This window comes from Ambystoma mexicanum, chromosome 11 (assembly GCF_040938575.1).
Source record: "Ambystoma mexicanum isolate Mex_15411 chromosome 11, UKY_AmexF1_1, whole genome shotgun sequence".
Lineage (NCBI taxonomy): Eukaryota > Metazoa > Chordata > Amphibia > Caudata > Ambystomatidae > Ambystoma > Ambystoma mexicanum.
Genome location: NC_090934.1, coordinates 485,414,188 through 485,431,740, shown reverse-complemented (window position 1 = coordinate 485,431,740; position 17,553 = coordinate 485,414,188). Strand labels below are relative to the sequence as shown.

Genomic DNA, 17,553 nt, shown 5'->3' with positions numbered 1-17,553 from the left:
TCCAGTTGTTAGAGGAGTGTTTAGTTAAGCCTGCCCCGGCCATATCCTTTGATGATGTCACTATGCATTATAAATAAGACTCCCTGACAAGACTCTAGACACACACTCTTCCTGAAGTTTCCGTGCTACGTTCCTGTTCCATTTTCATCCAGATTCCAGATTTCAACTACAAGGCCTAAGCATTGCTGACCCTACTGCAGGGCCCACTGCAAAACCCAAGCAGTGCTGATCCCATTGCCAGCAAGGCCTCAATTCTGAAAACCCACTAATCTCCCATTAAAAAGGGGAAAGCTGTGGGATTCTTTTAGGAAGCATCCTAAACCAGCCTGGCTTGCTGCCCCCTAACTTCATGCTGCAATCCTGCCATTCAGCTGATCTTTAGTATCTGGTGACCAGAACTGCCCAGCTGTTTGCCAGGCGCCCAGCCGTGTGGTGACCAGAACCTATTGACGGTCCAAAAATCCCAAAACTAAAAGGTGGACTGTGAGTATAAATCACCACCCCATAGAAATCTATGGTATACCTTGTCTTGCCTTGGTCCTTATTGCACTCCCTAAGTCATCCTATCCTTATAACTTGTTAAAACTGTCAGAATCATTCTTGCAACCCTGCCCTTGATTTCTAGTGCTAGCGCCATCTCTTTAGTAATTTTGTCTTGGGTAATCCTAAGCCATTAGTCCTATTTCGAGTGATCGAACTGGTTTCTGACAGGGTTGGGCGCTGGGGTGACAGGGTTGAAATCGCGAATCAACCATGGATCTTACTATGTCCTTCTTTGGTTGGCTAGCCTGAATACTCTAGTTTAAAGTAAAACTGTTCTTGTCACAACTGATTCCTTTCCTATCTCACGGCTTCATTTTACTCAAAGCGCACCTTTTTATATCTTGTATAACTCCTCCAATTTACCAGCTAGAGACTTACTTTCACTTCCAGAATATCCCTGTGATGTACCTCTATCCCCCCAGCCAAAAAACCGCACTCCAAATCACCCGTTTTTATTAAAAGCCATTTGGGTAATTTCAGGCGGGAATTGAAAAATTGCAAAGTTTCCAACATGTCATTTAGCTGCAATCTGTTTTAAACTTTCCACACATTTTCTATCTGTATGCTTTTGGTAATCCATTCTTTGTGATTTTTAGTTTCTTTGCATTGTTGCTTTAGTGAGGAATTATATTTGCTTCAATGTTTTTAACACCCATTCATTATATATTTGTCCGTTTCCAAGTGTCATTTCATAACATTGCAAGGGGTTTAAAATCTGTTTCTCTCTTATTTGGGGCGGGAAGGTCAGATTTGGATTCCGTTTCCTGTTTCTTATTCCTGATTACCTTCTGCTTCTGTTTATCCACTCAGAAGTGATTATTTGTGGTTTGCGGGAACATTGCAGGGGGAAATTCTAACTTGGGTGCTATCTTTCCTAAATCAAAAAATGCTCGTATTCCGTGTGCTGGGTATATGTTCCACTAGAAGGTTAAACCCTGTGCATTGCTCACATTCTCATTGTAATTATCACCTCATTGGTGATTGCTGTCCCATATTAAAAATGGTATGATTTCTTTTGAATTTTAAAATAAATAAATATTGTATTTTACCAACCAGCCTGGTTCATGGTTCATTGTGACCCGGGGTATTTGAAATGGGTGTGTGATATGAGTGGTGTACCAGCTCAATATTGAATCTATATAATATAAAGAGATAAGCATTTCAGTCGTGCGATGCATACTAGGCCGAGACCAAGGTGTGTGTCGCCTGATTGAAATCCTTAACAGCCTTTATAGTTTAATATCTGGGCTATAATGGGCCCCGGCCGGTGGTTTCCTAGTTAGGGATCTATGTGCGCGTTCTACTGTAAAGCCTTGAGTGAGGGTGCCCAGGCCGGTTTCTTACAATAGCATATTCTCGACAAAGTTAGTCGGATTCGCCCCTTCTTCGCCCTCAGGGAATACAACAATTCTGACATTATTAATTCTGGCACGCCCTTCCACATCTTCATCTCTTCTTTCTAGGTTTCTCGTTTGTTGTTGCAATATTGCTCTGTCTGTTGCAGTATTTTGCAGGCCTACCGTATTCTCTGTGACCTATTTTTCCAGGCTCCCTATGCGTTCAACCAATGCCCTGACATCTTGTCTCAGGAGGTTCACATCTAGGCCAATGGCGTCTATTTTAGTTTCCAGTGTGATTTTCAGGGCCACAATGGCTGCTAGGACTTGCTGGTTTCCCTTCATTTGTTCAGGCTCTCCCTGCTGTACTGGGACAGTTTGCGTAGTGGTTTCGCCTGTGTTTGCTAGTTTCACAAACATGTCCAACATGGGTTGCTTGGCTCTGTTTTTGGGTGCCTTCGCCGACATGTGTGCCACTCTTGTGACTGTGTTATGTACTACCTTCGGCAATGTTGTCGTTGCTAAGTATGCACCAGCCAATCTTGGTGTTGTCTGTGCTCCGTTCCTCAGGTTTTGGGCACTGGCGGTGTAGTTCAGTCCGGATGTGCCATGGTTGGGTGCTGTTTGTATGTCTCTACCGTCTTGAGCTATTTCTGATATGTGGTGGCCTGCTCTAGTTATTTGCTTAGCTGCGTTCCGGGTCCCGGGGATATCTGACCCGCACTCCTGCTACCCAAATGTGTTGCTGTCCCTCTGCTGTTGTCATGATCTCTGCTTCCAAAAGGTCAGGGTTTTCCCAACTCCCTTGGAAGCAGATCCATAACCCAGGTTCCGAGTGCCAACCAGTCCCAATTGGGACCTTTTGGACCCAGTCCTGGCGCCAGTGGCACCAGGCTCATAAATATGCCCAGTCCCAGCGCTGGAAGCGCCGGGCTCATAATGCTTGGGTGGACTTACCTGCAGCAGACCATGCTGCTTACTTGCCTGCCAGTTGAGCCTCTGATCCTCTTCTGTTTGGAACTACTTTTCCTGTTGGGTGGGGCTGGAGCCACTCCCTAGATTTAGAACACTGGAACTCTTCTGGAAGGCAGGAACTCTTTTCTTACCAGGAACTCTTTTCTTACTTAGGCGTGGCTGTGGAAGGAGACACCTAAGCACTACAGGAGGCTATTTAAACCACACCCGGTGGATGAATCTTGCTTTGCGTTATTCTGCACCCTCTGCAGCAGGACGCTCATCGTGTCTTCTGCATCCAGTCCTGGGCCTAAGGAAAAAGGCTTACCATCCTGAATCCAGTCTTCAGCAACACCTATAAAGACAAGAAAGAACAGGTTAGCATTCCGGCATCTGAAAGGCAAAGGCTTACCATCCTGAATCCAGTCTTCAGCAACACCTATAAAGACAAGAAAGAACAGGTTAGCATTCCGGCATCGGAAAGGCAAAGGCTTACCTACTCTTCGTGCGCTCCGGAGGTCTTCATACTGCATTCCGGCTTCTGAAAGACAAAAGCTTACCAACTCTTCGCACGCTCCGGAGGCCTTCGGCGCTGCATCCGCATCTGAAAGACAAAACAAGGTGCGTTTAAAGACATTGGGGAACTTTAATACTCACGTGCCATTACTCCTTTCCACATCTAATCCAGTGGGTATTCCGGCACCCTGCAGCCGCTCCGAACTCGTACCTGCAAAATAAAAAGACAGTTAGGGCGCATCGTGAAGCAGGCAACAAGCGCTTACTCACGTGCTTCCAGGCGCTTCTATTCATCACACGGGCTCCATCTTCAACTCACTTCAGCCCGTCATCCGCCATCGCCGGAACCCTGCAAAACAAGAGACATCATTACTAAAGACTTTAAAAAGACATTTGAATGACTCGAAACTTACCGTTCGTGCAGCAAACGATGGACAGCAGTCCTCTGAAGTCAAGAGGCCTGCGCTACCTATCCAGTGAAGAAAGTGGCTACAGCACCCTGCCCCGAGGCAGATGGAGAGCTCGGCATTCACTTACCTAAGGTGAGAGCGTTAACCTTTGGGGTCTACAGGAGAGGAGAAGAGGAAAGAGATAGGGACACCCCAATAACCCCAGTTCATTAACCCCATATTTTCTATCTGCAGACATCTTACTCTACACGTCAGGCATACAGTGCACAGAGGTCCAGCCCAAAGAGCCAACCGGGTGCTACACATCACCTTTGAAGATACGGTAGTCGCCCAGTCAAGACCGGCGCCTCTGCGAGAATCAGGTGAGCGTTACAGCTGTGTGGCCTTGCCTCTGGGTGCATGCATTTATAAATCTCCTTCATTTTTTTTTCCGTTGCAGGGATCGAACAAAAATGCTGCTTACTGCAGCTCCGGGTACCTCAAAGAGTGTAGGAGGATGTAGGACAGGAGCTGTCGGTTCGGTGTGTACATATTGCAGCGTTATCTTCACGGCTGCTTCCGCCCTGCACTGCCGCATGCTCTCTCCTTACCGTTTATATTTTATACCTCAGGGGTTCCGTCTGTCACTTTCAGTCATTTTGGTGAGTCTAACAGCTGTGCCTCGGTTCTCCCGATTGCTACCTCAGCTGCTTCACCATTCACACAACGCTACATAGGGTTCCACATCGCCATTTTCGGTGAGTCTTTCGGCTGTGCCTCGGTTCTCCCGATTGCTACCGTGGCTTCTCAACCATTCTGCAGCGCTACCCCGGAGTCCATACGGCCGCAGAATACTGCGTGTACTCACGCTCATTAGAGCAGCTGCAGCTCACTTCGCAATCAGCGCTGTGATGCCGGCCCCAGTTCCCATCACTCATGCACCAAAACCGTGTCGGTGTAAACTGGCGCATCTGTGCTTGCTGCCATTTTGGGTAGGCATACTCACTCCTGGATATTTACTTCAGCTGACCCGTTCTTTGTTTCACAGCTTCTCCTTTCCTTTAAACTTCACCTGTATGTTCCCTCAGTATTGTCCGCTGAGTTGCCTCACTTATGGGTCATAGGGCTCGGAGGATCCACTTCTTTGATGAGGATTTTGCCAGATCATACAGGAGCTGTGCAGAGAACGTCCTTACTACATGGCTGCTTTGCAATGCCCCGTGGGCAAAAGATGGCTAGTGAGAGCGTCCTTTGCTGCCTTATACTCGTCATTGTCTAGTAAACTTGGTAGCAAGTTGAAAATGTGCAGTGTGTTGTCCCCCACATTCAGTAGCAGATGAGACCGCATGCGTGGCTACATCCCGGCAATCCATCACCATCTCGAACTTCTAGATACACTGGGCCCATCTGGGCCCAATAGACGATTATTCTGAGTATGGTTGAAATGGGGCCAGTATCATGTCCAAACCGCCCTGTACATTTGTTGGGGGGTTGGGGCTGAAAGTGGGTGCCAGTCTGGCAGGAGTGAATGGGCCTGGCGTGGCTGCCATCTTCAGGTACTCTGGCGTGTGGCAGTGTACTACCACTGCCACTGGCTACAGTTCTGGGATTGGACCCCTTGTTATGGCCCTCCTAATTGCTTCTGCTGCAATGGTGGGGAAAAAACTGACCGTAATATGCAGTAATGGTCCTGCTGGTCTGCACCTGAAGAGCACAAGTGCGTTTTTTTATTTCTTCCTTTTAGATTCTGCAGTGTGCAGACATGTGCAGACATGGATCTTCCTGGTATGCCTTTGGCCCGTACTTCCTTCATCACCAGTGTTGTGCTTTATTCTGCAGACCTGATTGCTCCAGTACGTAGGGCTTGAGGGCTCAGAGCCTGGAAGGCCGGCATACACACAGCGCGCAATCACAGACATGCAACCAGGTTGGTCTCACACTCATGACTGCCGATTCCATGTGCAGGGAGCCCAACGTCACTGTGTTTATTCTTACGTCCTGATCAAATGCGGTAATGTGACACAGGATATAACAGTGGCCTTGAGCCACTTGAAACATTAGAACGTCTGGTGATCTCTTACAAGAAAGATATGAACTTTTTGGCAATTTGTAAATACCCCCAATGCGGTCCTATGGTTGGCTTTTTGAGTGAGGATTTTAAATGGTACGCGTGTGTGCAATCTTTGATTTTAGCGGTTGTCTGTTTTTTACAGTTTGTATTTCCAAATAATTAAATCAGGTCATTGTCTTAATGTTGTAAGACTTTGTGGTTTTTCACCTAAATCATTTTATATTTGTTTAATTTTAACTATGTCACACTGTTTTACATTTTGTAATGTGCTCAATCATGATTGCTATTTATACATTTTTGGCAGCCATACGAGGAACAGCCTACGATGAGAACAGTGATGCATACCCACTGCTGAACATTGCAGTTATGCATTTCAGATGACTTGGAACCTCACAGAAATACAGCTTCAATGTTGGCACCTGTGTTTTATATATTTTAAGTGCTTCCATGTTAGGTGAGCAATTGTTGCAATTTCTCCACGACAGAAAACTATCTATACTTTCAAAATCTTCATCAAGCAAGCTCAGAAAAGGGCGGAAAAATGTGAGAGGAGCTACTTAATGGATTGGTGCCTTGAGGTGCGCAGGAACAGCTTCAGATGAGAACAGTGATGCAGACCCACTGCCCGAACATTGCAGTTTTGAAGTTCAGATGTATTGGAACCTCACAGAAATACAGCTTCAAGGTTAGCACCTGTGTTTTATATATTTATACATATATATATATGTTTTCTTATTTTCACTGTTTTATTCTCTGTTTCTCCTCCCCTCCTTCTCCCTTTTCCCTCTCTCTTTCCACCCTCCCGTACTTTTTTCTATGCACTTACTCTATCAGAATTGTCCCTGGACCTAGTATGATAGCAACAAATGTTGTCCCCCCCTCCCTTTACTTGTCCTCCCCCAGGTAACGTTGTCAGGCCTAGTATGATGGTCGCTTGTTTTTTCCTCTCCCTCCTTTGTCCTCTCCCTCCCTCCCTCCCTCACCTCTTGTTAATTTTCGGCTCCACCAGAAATGTCATCAGGCCTAGTACGGTATTCTAAATTCCATTTCTCAACGGTAACATTGGGACCAGACAATGCTAGTTTATAGGAAACTTGCACCTTGGGCCACGCCCACGCCTATCCCGGAGGAGTGCATACAGCGGTACGAGGATTTACGACCACAGCTTCAATTATCTGGCAGACACCGGTTGCCGTGTACACCCGACCGGCCGCCTTCAATTCAAGCCTGCTGCCGCATTGAAGGTGCGGCTCCCAGCTGTTGAGTGGAGCTTGTACAGCGCACAGCGACGCCTACACCACGATTCCGGCATATTGAAACCCCAGGCAGCACCACAGCCGACCTTTCACTGGATTTAGCCCTGCCTTTTAGTGTCGAGCCGGGAATAATTAACTGGCTACAGATTAATCCTCCACAGAGTGTCCTTTGCCAGACTGCAGGATTGATTTACATAGACCATCAATTGGATGGTAACATGTGGACAGACAAGGTGCTTCATCATGGATGCATTATTAGCATAAACACTATTAGCTACTTGTTTGCGCTATAGTGTGTATTTAATTGCTGATACTATGGAATTCAAAGCACTCGGTTGAGGGGCTTGATTCTTCTCTAAAGCAGATGTTCATAGTGCTTCAGTTGCTATACAGTGTTTAATTTTGTTATATTGACTTGGCTATCCCAGACAGTTCCCTGACGAATTTCCCTACACTTGGTTCACATGTTTTTGTTTGTTGGAAAGAAACATGTTGGATGATTTGTGTTGAGAAGGGTGTGCATGTAGTGTTTTGGAGCGAGAGAGTCAAATGCTGTATGTAAAACTTTTGTTTTTAATGATTTGCTTATTTGCACAGCATACAACACTTTCTGTAGACACCACAGACTTTAGAGGGCTACTACATTTTCGGGCCCCCTACACCTACTAGACTTACTGTCTGTTCTATTTTTTGCACTGTTGTTTGATGGTTGAGCTGAAATGCAGGAGGGTTACAGTGCAGTGGAACAAAACCACACTGCTCTGCTTCTAGATCAATTGTCTGTCAGTACAACATAAATTGTGTATTGTTTTTTTTTTGATTGCATATGTTTAATTTTTGTATATGAATAAAATTGTATTTTTTTAAGTCTGTTGACACTGCCTGATAATTTAATGAAATAGGAGGCAGTTTCCTATAAACTAGCATTGTCTGGTCCCAATGTTACCATTGAGAAATGGAATTTAGATGCCCGATTGACCCTAATGTTGTTCACTAAAGGTTGTTGACCTTACTGAGGGCTGGTTATGTAGGTTCTCCTTTCCCTCTACCTCTTGTTGTGTTGATTCTAGTACGGTAGTCGCCTGTCTGTTTCCCATTACCTTCCTATCTGTGTTTTAGCTCTTGCACTATCTGAAGTTAGGCCGAGTACGATAGTTAATTTCACATTCTTGTTATTCATGGCCTGTAAGAATGTCATTGTATTTTCCCTTGTTCCCTCCCTTGCCGTGAAGCACTTTGAAACACATTGTATATGGGCGCTATTTAAATAAACTATCATATCGTCCTAAGAGAACTGGCTGTGCCAACAAATTACGCATCCTGCACATTCTTAGAGCAAAAGCAGAGGGTATCACCCTTCCTTACATTGCACCCAAACTCTGGAACTCCCTCCCAGCTTTCTGCAAAACACTTAAGACTACTCTGTTCATCTAACTCTGCTCTCGTGCTAAACTGTAACTAAGTCTGTACCATGCTGTCATTTGTAACACATATGTATCTGCAATCCATACATGCCAACCCTCCCGATTTGGGCGGGAGACTCCCGATTTTTTCAGCAAAAATGTTGCTATTTTTTTGTTTTTCCTTCCTAAAATATTGTTATCCTCAATTTTATCCAAAGGGAAAATTCACTTCTCCCGATTTCTGTTATGAAATCTCACTCCCAGTGGTGGCAAAATGTTGGCATGTATGGCAATCATGCTGTGATCTGTAACATGTATGTATCTGCAATCAAGCCTGCTGTCTGTAACAGCGCCAAGATGCCTCCGGGCTGTTGCGTGCTTTATAAATTCTAAATAATAATAATATCATATTATGTGCACTTTTTTTAAAAAAAATGTGCACAATAAATAAATAATAAGTAGGAGGTACTACACCTCCAAACAAAAAAAGGTTCCTGAAATTGAGGCGGTCCTCAAAGGTAAGTACTGTGATGAGGAAGATTAGATTTAGGAGTAATGAAGATTAGCGGTAAGTAATCGAATAATTAGCCATGAAGTAGTGTTAGCTGTACATCGCAAACCAATTCCAAGATGGCTACCATCTATCGCGCGTGTGTGTGTGTCACTTTTCTTGAGCTGTCAAAAATGACCTTCCAAACATGGCTGCAGCAGGAAGCTTCCGGTTCCGTTATGGTGTGGCGGTGGTCTGCACACTGGCAACATTGACTGATAGTGGAAGATGGCGGTTGTCTGGGGCAGGCAATGCCAGTGGATCTTAGGGTTCTGCGCCTTGCTGGGCATGACCCCCCTCGGGACTGCCACCACACATTGGATAGTGACGGAAGATGGCAAGATCCAGCAGCAGGTCAGAGAATGGATGAAAGGAGGGCGTGGCGAAGGGCAATGTAAAATGTGGGCACTAGGAGGCAGGTGTATAGTCTATACCAGGTGAAGGGATAAACTCTTGGGACACAGAGCCGTGCCAGTGGTTGCCTGTAGTTCTGGGGGACGGTGGGCTCGGGTTATGTTTCAATTTAGAGATGTTGTGGGTAGAACAGTGCGGACTTAAGGACGCGTGGGGTGAGGGCTGTAGCAAGAGACTGCGGTTTAAGCACAGGAAATGAGGCACTTTTCGAATGGTAAAACTTAATTGCATATTACATGCCACTGGGTATGGGAATGAACCGACAATGGGCCGGCAACACACAGATAGAAGGCATTGCATGGGCGAGGAGTACACGCGTAGTAAATATAAAGGTAGGATGTTGCAACTGATGCTTGGGTTTTGGAAGAGTGGCGGACTACCGAAGAAGAGGTGGTGGGGGGACTCTTAGAGGTAAATGGTCTGAGTCACATGGGTAAGAAGAGAGAGTAGCATGGAGTGTGCTGTTAACACACGTACAATGGGAATGGTGTCGGGGCCACATCGTGGCTATTAGTGGAGGGAGATTGCCTAATATGAGCTATAGAGGGGAGGATGCACAGCTCAAGTGGGCGATAAGGCATGCGATGGAAGGGGCACACATAAGATTACAGGGGCAGAGCAACCACACGTGATGTAAAGGAAAGATCAAGGTAGTGTAACGTCATGGACGGGAATAAAATGCTTTCTCTGTAAGGCCGCCATGTAGAGATAATGAAAGTATCCTTCAGTGGACGTACTCCATTATAACACTCTATTGGGGGATCTGGTACACCGTCTTCACCACCCAGGCAAGCTTATCTATACTATAACAATTGTGTCTCGAACTGGAGAACACATACTAATATTTGTGCTTACTAGTCCCTACTATTAGACTCATTACTTCCACTCTTCCTCGTCCCAGTACTTACCTCATGAGGCCCCTGCCTCCGACACAGGACCTTCTTCTATTCTATTTCTTTTACTCCCTATAACTCCTCACCTTAACCCACGTCATCCAGTTTAATTTTCCCTGCCTCCAGCAGGTTGTATTGTTCCTGACGTGGGGCTCTGGGGTGCTATGGTTGCTGGCCCCTTGATGGGGTTGTGTGGCGGGGCCTCGGTTCCCTCCAGGTGTGGCGTGCTCCCAGGTCGCCTGCGAGGCTTGGGTCCCGGTTGAACAGGAAGCCTTGTCTGTTTGTTTTTTTTTGCCTGGCTCTAAGCCGGCATGGAGGCATCGCAGCCCGGGTTCTGCAGGTTCCAGGGGTACGGTAAGGAGGTGGGGGCTACGAGAGTGCTGACATTTTTTTTTCCTGCCGGTATGGCCGGCTCAGCGTTCCATTACGGCACGGCATACCGGCTCTTTGATGCCCCTTCCGGAGGAGGGGACGGGGAGTTTTCTTGAACTATGAAAGGGATACTCTGTCTAACGGCCCGTTCTCAAGGGGATACATTGTTTGTTCTCCCCAATTGGTGGGGTTTTCTCCTGGCCTGCAGTTTAAATGTATACTCAGCAAGTTGGTGTTCTGTTTGTTGTTTGTGCACGCCCTGAGTAAACACTGCAAAACTCGGGCACCTTGCCCTGTCTTGCAGAAGGAAAAAGAAGAAATCAAAGCATTTTTCCTTATCCAGGAAAGATTTGAAGAAGTTGCTAAAGCATTCTACTGGAGTGAGTCGCAGCCATACTCATGGGCACAAGCGCCCACGTTTGTCTTTCTCATCGTCCTCATCTTCTGGCACCGAGTCCTCCTGCTGCCCCTTCCTGTTCCTCAGCGGCTGATGCAGAAGGGAAATATCGGCACAGTGAATAGGTGGAGGAAGTGCTTGCTCAAGTTTTGGACTGCATGGGTTTTTCAGAGCCCTTGGTACCAGTGGTCCCCGCTATTCGCCAGTATAGGCATACCCCAAGCATGGGGTTGCCTTTGGTATCTGGTATCCGGGATAAGATCCTTCAGGAATGGCGTGACCCGGAGAAGATTGCAATGTCCCACTTTATGGCTAAATGCTACCCATTGAAAGGGGGTGAGACATTGCTCTCGGATTCAGTTGAGGTTGATGATATCTTCGCCAGTCTGGTGGGTCGCACCTCTGTCAGCCGAGGAGGCGGCTGTTCAGGACTCGGTAGACCGTAGGATTAGTTCCAACCTGAAGAAGGTTCATGCTGGTGTACATCTGGCCCTCCGGGCAAATATCTACAGTTTCTACACGGCAGAAACTGTGCTACGTGGTTTCAGGAAATTGAAAAAGACTGTGGATGGGGGTTCTTACTGTGTGCCCCTTACATTATTTATGAAGCAATGCAAACATTACCTTGATCATAACTCTCTTCCTTTCAATCTGGATTTTGTCCCCTTCACTCCACTGAATGTGCTTTACTTTCTGTGACTGATTCTCTTCTCTCTGACTGCCACTCTAAACTTATCATTTTTCTGCATCTTTTGACTATGCTTGACACTGTAAATCATTCTCTCCTTCTTTCTTCTCTTGGCATTACTGTCTCTGCCTAACCTTTTGGCTTCTCCTACCACTTATGCAGATGACACCCAGATGTATTTCTTTTTCTGCCTTTTCTGATCTTATCCATAATAGCATCTCAGACTGTCTACAAGCTGTTCAAACCTGGATGCGCTCCCGTTTCCTTCCCCTCAATCTGTCCAGGACTGCATTTTTTTTCTATCTCTCTTCTCCCATTCCTTCTTTTTCTCCTTATTTCATTTTCCTATCTGTGTCGCTTTGTTTACTTCTGCTCATAATTTGGAAGTTATCTTTCCCTTTCTTCTCGCATCTAGACCACCGCTCGCACTTGCCGTTTTCAATATACATAAAAAATCGCCCTTATTGACACTTCATGCTGCTAAACTTCCAATTACCTCTCTTGTTCTTTCTAGACGTGACTCGTTCTCAGCCCTTCTTATCGGTGTCCCTGCCTATCGTCTTGTTCCTATGCATTCAATCTATAACTCTGCGGTCCACGCTCTCTTCCCTCTCACCCCTAAAGCTTCTATTCCTAATGCTTTACACTCTATTGCTTGGCTGTCCTTTTGAATCTCGTCTGCAATCCCATTATAAATACATTCATGGTCTGGCTCCTCCTTATAGGACCTCCTTGGTTTTATTCTATATTCCTACCCACTCTCTGTGCGCAGCCTCTCGAATTTGTTCCCTTTTCTTCCTTGCTTGCTTCTAAATTCTGGAACACTCTGCCTCTTTCTCTTTACCATCTTTGTATTATTTTCTCTCCTCTTAATGCCAATCTCCTGGCATTTACCTAATTGGACATTGTAATACATTCCTGCATTGTATTGCACTTTTGTTACGTTATGTGCAGTGCTATATAAATTCAAGAAATAAAAGGAATTGTAATGTTGGCTAAGTCCTGATCCAAGTATCAAAAATCAATCCACAAGAGCCAAAAACGAATGCTCAAGATATGAGGGGGAAAAAGTAGATATGCCTAGGCAAGGAAACATCTAAACAGACATTGAAACACGTTCTGAAAAATATCCGGGTATATAGATTTTGTTAATTTTATTTCTATAGTGTGCCCAACCCGGAGCCATCTGGGCACAGTTAACGTGTTACAGTAGTACAAGGTACAGTTATACAGGCAAATAATGTACTGTACAGTAATGGACGTCGACTCATCACAAATAGCGTTTAGGGTCATATTTACAAATAAGTGAGCACTGTGCTAGTTGCACGGGTTAAGAAAGTGTGTGGTTAGGCAGGCAAAAATAAAAATGCAGGTAAATTTATAGTGTATTACAGAAAAGACAAATGTTACAGCTCACTTACATTTTCCAGGCTTCTGATTTGTTAGCATCATTTGTCCTATAGGCATTACCATACATTTATTAACTCTATTGGTTTAATCTAACCACAAAACTAATTGATTGATTATTAACCCCTTAAGTGCCATGGGGATTTCTCCCCAGTGCCAGGGCCTTTTTTTGGTGATTTCGGTATGTGGCCATTCAATGGCTTGTAACTTTTTTGTTACAGGAGGTATCTCGGCCAAATTCGGCTCCTTTTTTTCCCCACATGTAGGCGGTCGTAACGCCACCCAGGAATCCTAGGTTGCTGCAGGGTTGTGAGAGAAAATAAGCAAAAAGGGCGAAAATGTTGGGTTTTTTCAAAAAATGCCAATAAAATGATGTACAAAGAAGCCTGTGGTTATTTCCTTGTAAGAGCTAGGAACGAATGGTTTGCTGTGCTGAATTCACCAATTTCCTGGCTTTCAAGAACAGGTTGAGTGGAATCGAAAAAAAAATATTTTGATGTGGTTATCAACCGTTTTGTGAGAGGCGATTTTGGCCATTTTTGCCAATTGGACATGCATGGACGGAATGGAAGAAAAGGGTAGGAAAGCCGAATTGGAGGACAGAAAGGCAAGTATTTCTGAAAAGTAGACAAAATTCCAAGTTTTGGAAGGGGTGATTTGCGTAGGTCAGACAACAACTAGGTTGGGGAAACTGCCATAGATTGGGGGAAAAGCAGGAAAATGACCGAAAAAAAGGTATGTGTTGGACATGGTTGGATTGGTACAGCAATGGCTTCTATGAATTTTGAGAAAAGCAATGCTCCGCTACATTCCCCCGACTCTTGCAGTTAGGAGAGCACACATTTTTTGTAGTGTTTTACAAAACAAGCAATACCACAAGCCAAACACTGAGCCATGGTACACAGGAGTTTTATGCTCACGGCCTGAACAGACGCACTTAGCATGTGTAAATCGGGAAAACCAATGTGGTGAGGAACTGCAAGCGTACATTTTTTGAAAGAGCACAGGCAGACCTTTTCAAGGGTAGTTGACTTGTGCAGGTTACAAAAGTGAATGGTGCCTAAAGGTCACATTTGGGAAATTAATGGGTTATGTGACAATGGCCACCAGCAAATGGGTCAAAATGTTATGAAAACCACACAAACACAACACATGGCCTACCGTCCCGCGTTCCCACAGGTGTCCCCATGAAAACGGTACCTCACATGTGTGGGTGCACCTAGCTGGCCGCCAAGGGGAAAGCCTAAAACACAAGTAACCCCAAGTCTGTTTTCTGACCGGAATTTGAGACGCTCTGCCGACCGGCGCAACATACAGATATGGGCCTTGGGTGTCCAAGTCACCGGGGGAAAACAGGGAACCCCATGCATTTCCGAAAAGAGGACACCCGTGGGAATCCGCAGAGGTACGATATGCCCAAATTGCCCCAGAATTTATTACCCAGACACCCCTGCAAAGTCCAAATGTGGGGGGAAAAAATGCATTTTCTGCACATTTCCCTCGGCTGACCCAGCAAAACACGGCCCCGACAGCATATGGCCTACCGTCCCACGTTCCCACAGGTGTCCCGTCCCGATGAAAACGGTACCTCACATGTGAGGGCACAAAAGGAAAATGGCAACCCACTGGTAACCCCAAGCCTTTCGCCACTGCCCATTTTGTTCATGTGGGTCACCTACAGATTTGGGCATAGGGTGTCGAAGCCAGCAAGGGAAACGGGGAACCCCATGCATTTCCCAAATGAGGACACCCGTGGGAATCCACAGAGGTGTGCCTTGCGCAAATTGCCCCAGTTTTTATTAGCCACAATCCCCGACAAACTGTGATATTTGGTGGGGAAAAAACACAATGTTCACTTTGTCTGGGGTTCTGGGTGAATATGGTGCAGTGGTTGTAGGCTGGGCGTAGCATCTTTGATGTGTAACCTACACCCTACAGCCAAGCAAGCAAGACTATAGGTCCTACCCACAACCATCGCTCCATATCAAATCCATGGTGCTTCTATTTTGATTACTTCTAAGTTTAATTTTGGTTGAATGGTCTGCAGCCATGCAGCCAAGACACTAGAACGTGCACACAACCACCGCACCACGCCATACCCATGTTCACTTACAACCTCACAGCTTATGACTTCAGTCTTGGGTGCATGGCCTTTGGCCATGCAACCAAGACTCTGGGTCCTGGCCAGAACCACCAAAGCATATTGCAACCATTGTGGCTTCTAATTTCACTACGTATAAAGTCGGTTTGGCCATGCTCCCAAAACGCTACGCCCTCCCCACAACCACCTGAATGATATTTCATAATACAAGTGTACCTATAGCTGTGATATGCTGCAGTAGTTGTGGTCACAGACTACAGACTTGGGTGTAAGGCTATAGATTTTTCAATGTATGGGTATGCAGTATATAAAATCCATAGTGGGTTACAACTGCAGTGCTTATAACTTTGTCCTTGGGTGCATGGCCTTCGGCCATGCAACCAAGACTCTGGGTCCTGACCAGAACCACCAAAGCATATTGCAACCATTGTGACTTCTAATTTCACTACGTATAAAGTCGGTTTGGCCATGCTCCCAAAACGCTACGCCCTCCCCACAACCACCTGAATGATATTTCATAATACAAGTGTACCTATAGCTGTGATATGCTGCAGTAGTTGTGGTCACAGGCTACAGACTTGGGTGTAAGGCCATAGATTTTTTCAATGTATGGGTATGCAGTATATAAAATCCATAGTGGGTTACAACTGCAGTGCTTATAACTTTGTCCTTGGGTGCATGGCCTTCGGCCTTGCAGCCAAGACTCTACACACTCCCCACAACCATCTGATTGATAACGAATAATACAGGTGTACCCATTGCTGTAACATGCTGCGGTGGTTGTGGCCAGAGCCTAGAGTCTAGGCCCTGGCCACAACCACAACAGCATTTTAAACCCATGGTTGCTTATAAGTCAGTAGCACACCCATACAACGAAACATTGCAACTGTAGCATGTACTCAATTTGTGGCCAAGACACTAGGCCCTGCCCACTCCTACCAGATATGTAGTCGATTGTATGGGTATGATTTGTGAATATGATATGCTGCAGTGGTTGTGGGCAGTGTGTACATACTTGGGTGCCCGGTGTGGGCTTTGTGCCCCTTTCTTCACAGCCCCGAGGCCCTTTTTCTGTGGTGCCTTACAGTGTATTCATTAGTTTTTCTTACTTTGCATTATTCGCTAATTTACACTGGGACCAGATGGCGGATATTGCTACGTTACGTTTTACGGAGGATCAGATTACTGACATACTTATGGGTCCCTCCTTTTTTGATCTCGGCAGTCCTGATGCCAACGTCCCTCAGATATCATTGGGTGAGGACTTGTTCAAGCTGAAGAAAGTCTTTTCGCACTGAATTGCACGGGCATTTCCTCCGGGAATATTTGAAGGCTAACATCATCCCGGCTGGTTTAGTGGTTAGGAATGAACCATGCCTATTCCTTGAAGACGTAATTTACAAGACTAACTTCAGCTTTATTGCTACTAAATGTAGCCGAGATCTCCTGTACCTTACTATATCCACGGCGCAGCGCCTCACTAGCCATATACAAATTGAGTTGGATGAGGCGGAAGCAAAATTCCGCAGCAGCACGGCCATTTCTAATGCACAAGAAAAGTTTGAGGAGTTCAAAAATTTTACCCTGACCAAAAAAACTAAAAAACTGGCCAAAGATATACATGAGTTTAAGTTGGAGACTATTTATCCATATTTGGCAGACGACTTCCTCCAGATTCGAAGTAGTAAGAACCAAACAGGAGGCCAGTAAAGGAGACAGGGACCTAGAGTAAGTTTTTCGAGTTCGGCCAGTCATTTGTCCCAGGGCTCCAACCAGGGATATAACCCGGGGCCTTACATGCAGGCAATACCGCAGTACCCTCCCGGTGCTCAACCATCAGGCTATTGACCTTTTTTAGGCAGAGGCCCTATGCAAGGCCAGTTTTGGGGCCCCCCAATATCCGCCCCCGATGTGGTTCCCCCGGGACGCAGATCGCGGCAACGCCGGAGGAGGTAACACAGACGGATCTACAGCTTATCTTGCCTATATTCAATCTGTTGGGGAAAATTCTAACTCAGGCACAGAAAAATGTCTTAACTAAGGGGCTTTCATTTGTCCCAACGGCCAGCACTGATTGGTTTGTAGTTGAAACTGTTGGTGGGCTCGCCAAGTAAATTGGATAAATTAGGAGCAGAATATAAGAACATCAACCTGGACAATTGTGCTATCAAAATCTTGTCCAAAGTTAAGACCTTGGGTGTATGCCTGGATAGACACCTAAATATGAAGGCTCAGGTGAACAGTCTTGTTTCATCAGCCTCA

At 45.7% G+C, this 17,553-nt stretch overlaps 1 protein-coding gene across 3 annotated transcripts in view; it reads left to right on the top strand.

Annotated features, from left to right (window-relative positions):
• Positions 1 to 9,183: 9,183 nt before the first annotated feature.
• The window catches only part of TTC17 (tetratricopeptide repeat domain 17), a 2,246,693-nt gene continuing 2,238,323 nt past the window's right edge, over positions 9,184 to 17,553 (top strand). Inside the window, exon 1 of one of the 3 annotated variants that reach the window (XM_069623328.1) lies at positions 9,184 to 9,373. In XM_069623328.1, coding sequence (XP_069479429.1) covers positions 9,248 to 9,373 — 126 coding nt within the window. In that variant the 5' untranslated portion in view covers positions 9,184 to 9,247. The remainder of the gene's footprint in view (positions 9,374 to 17,553) is intronic. The other 2 variants (XM_069623329.1, XM_069623332.1) reach the window with 2 other exon arrangements.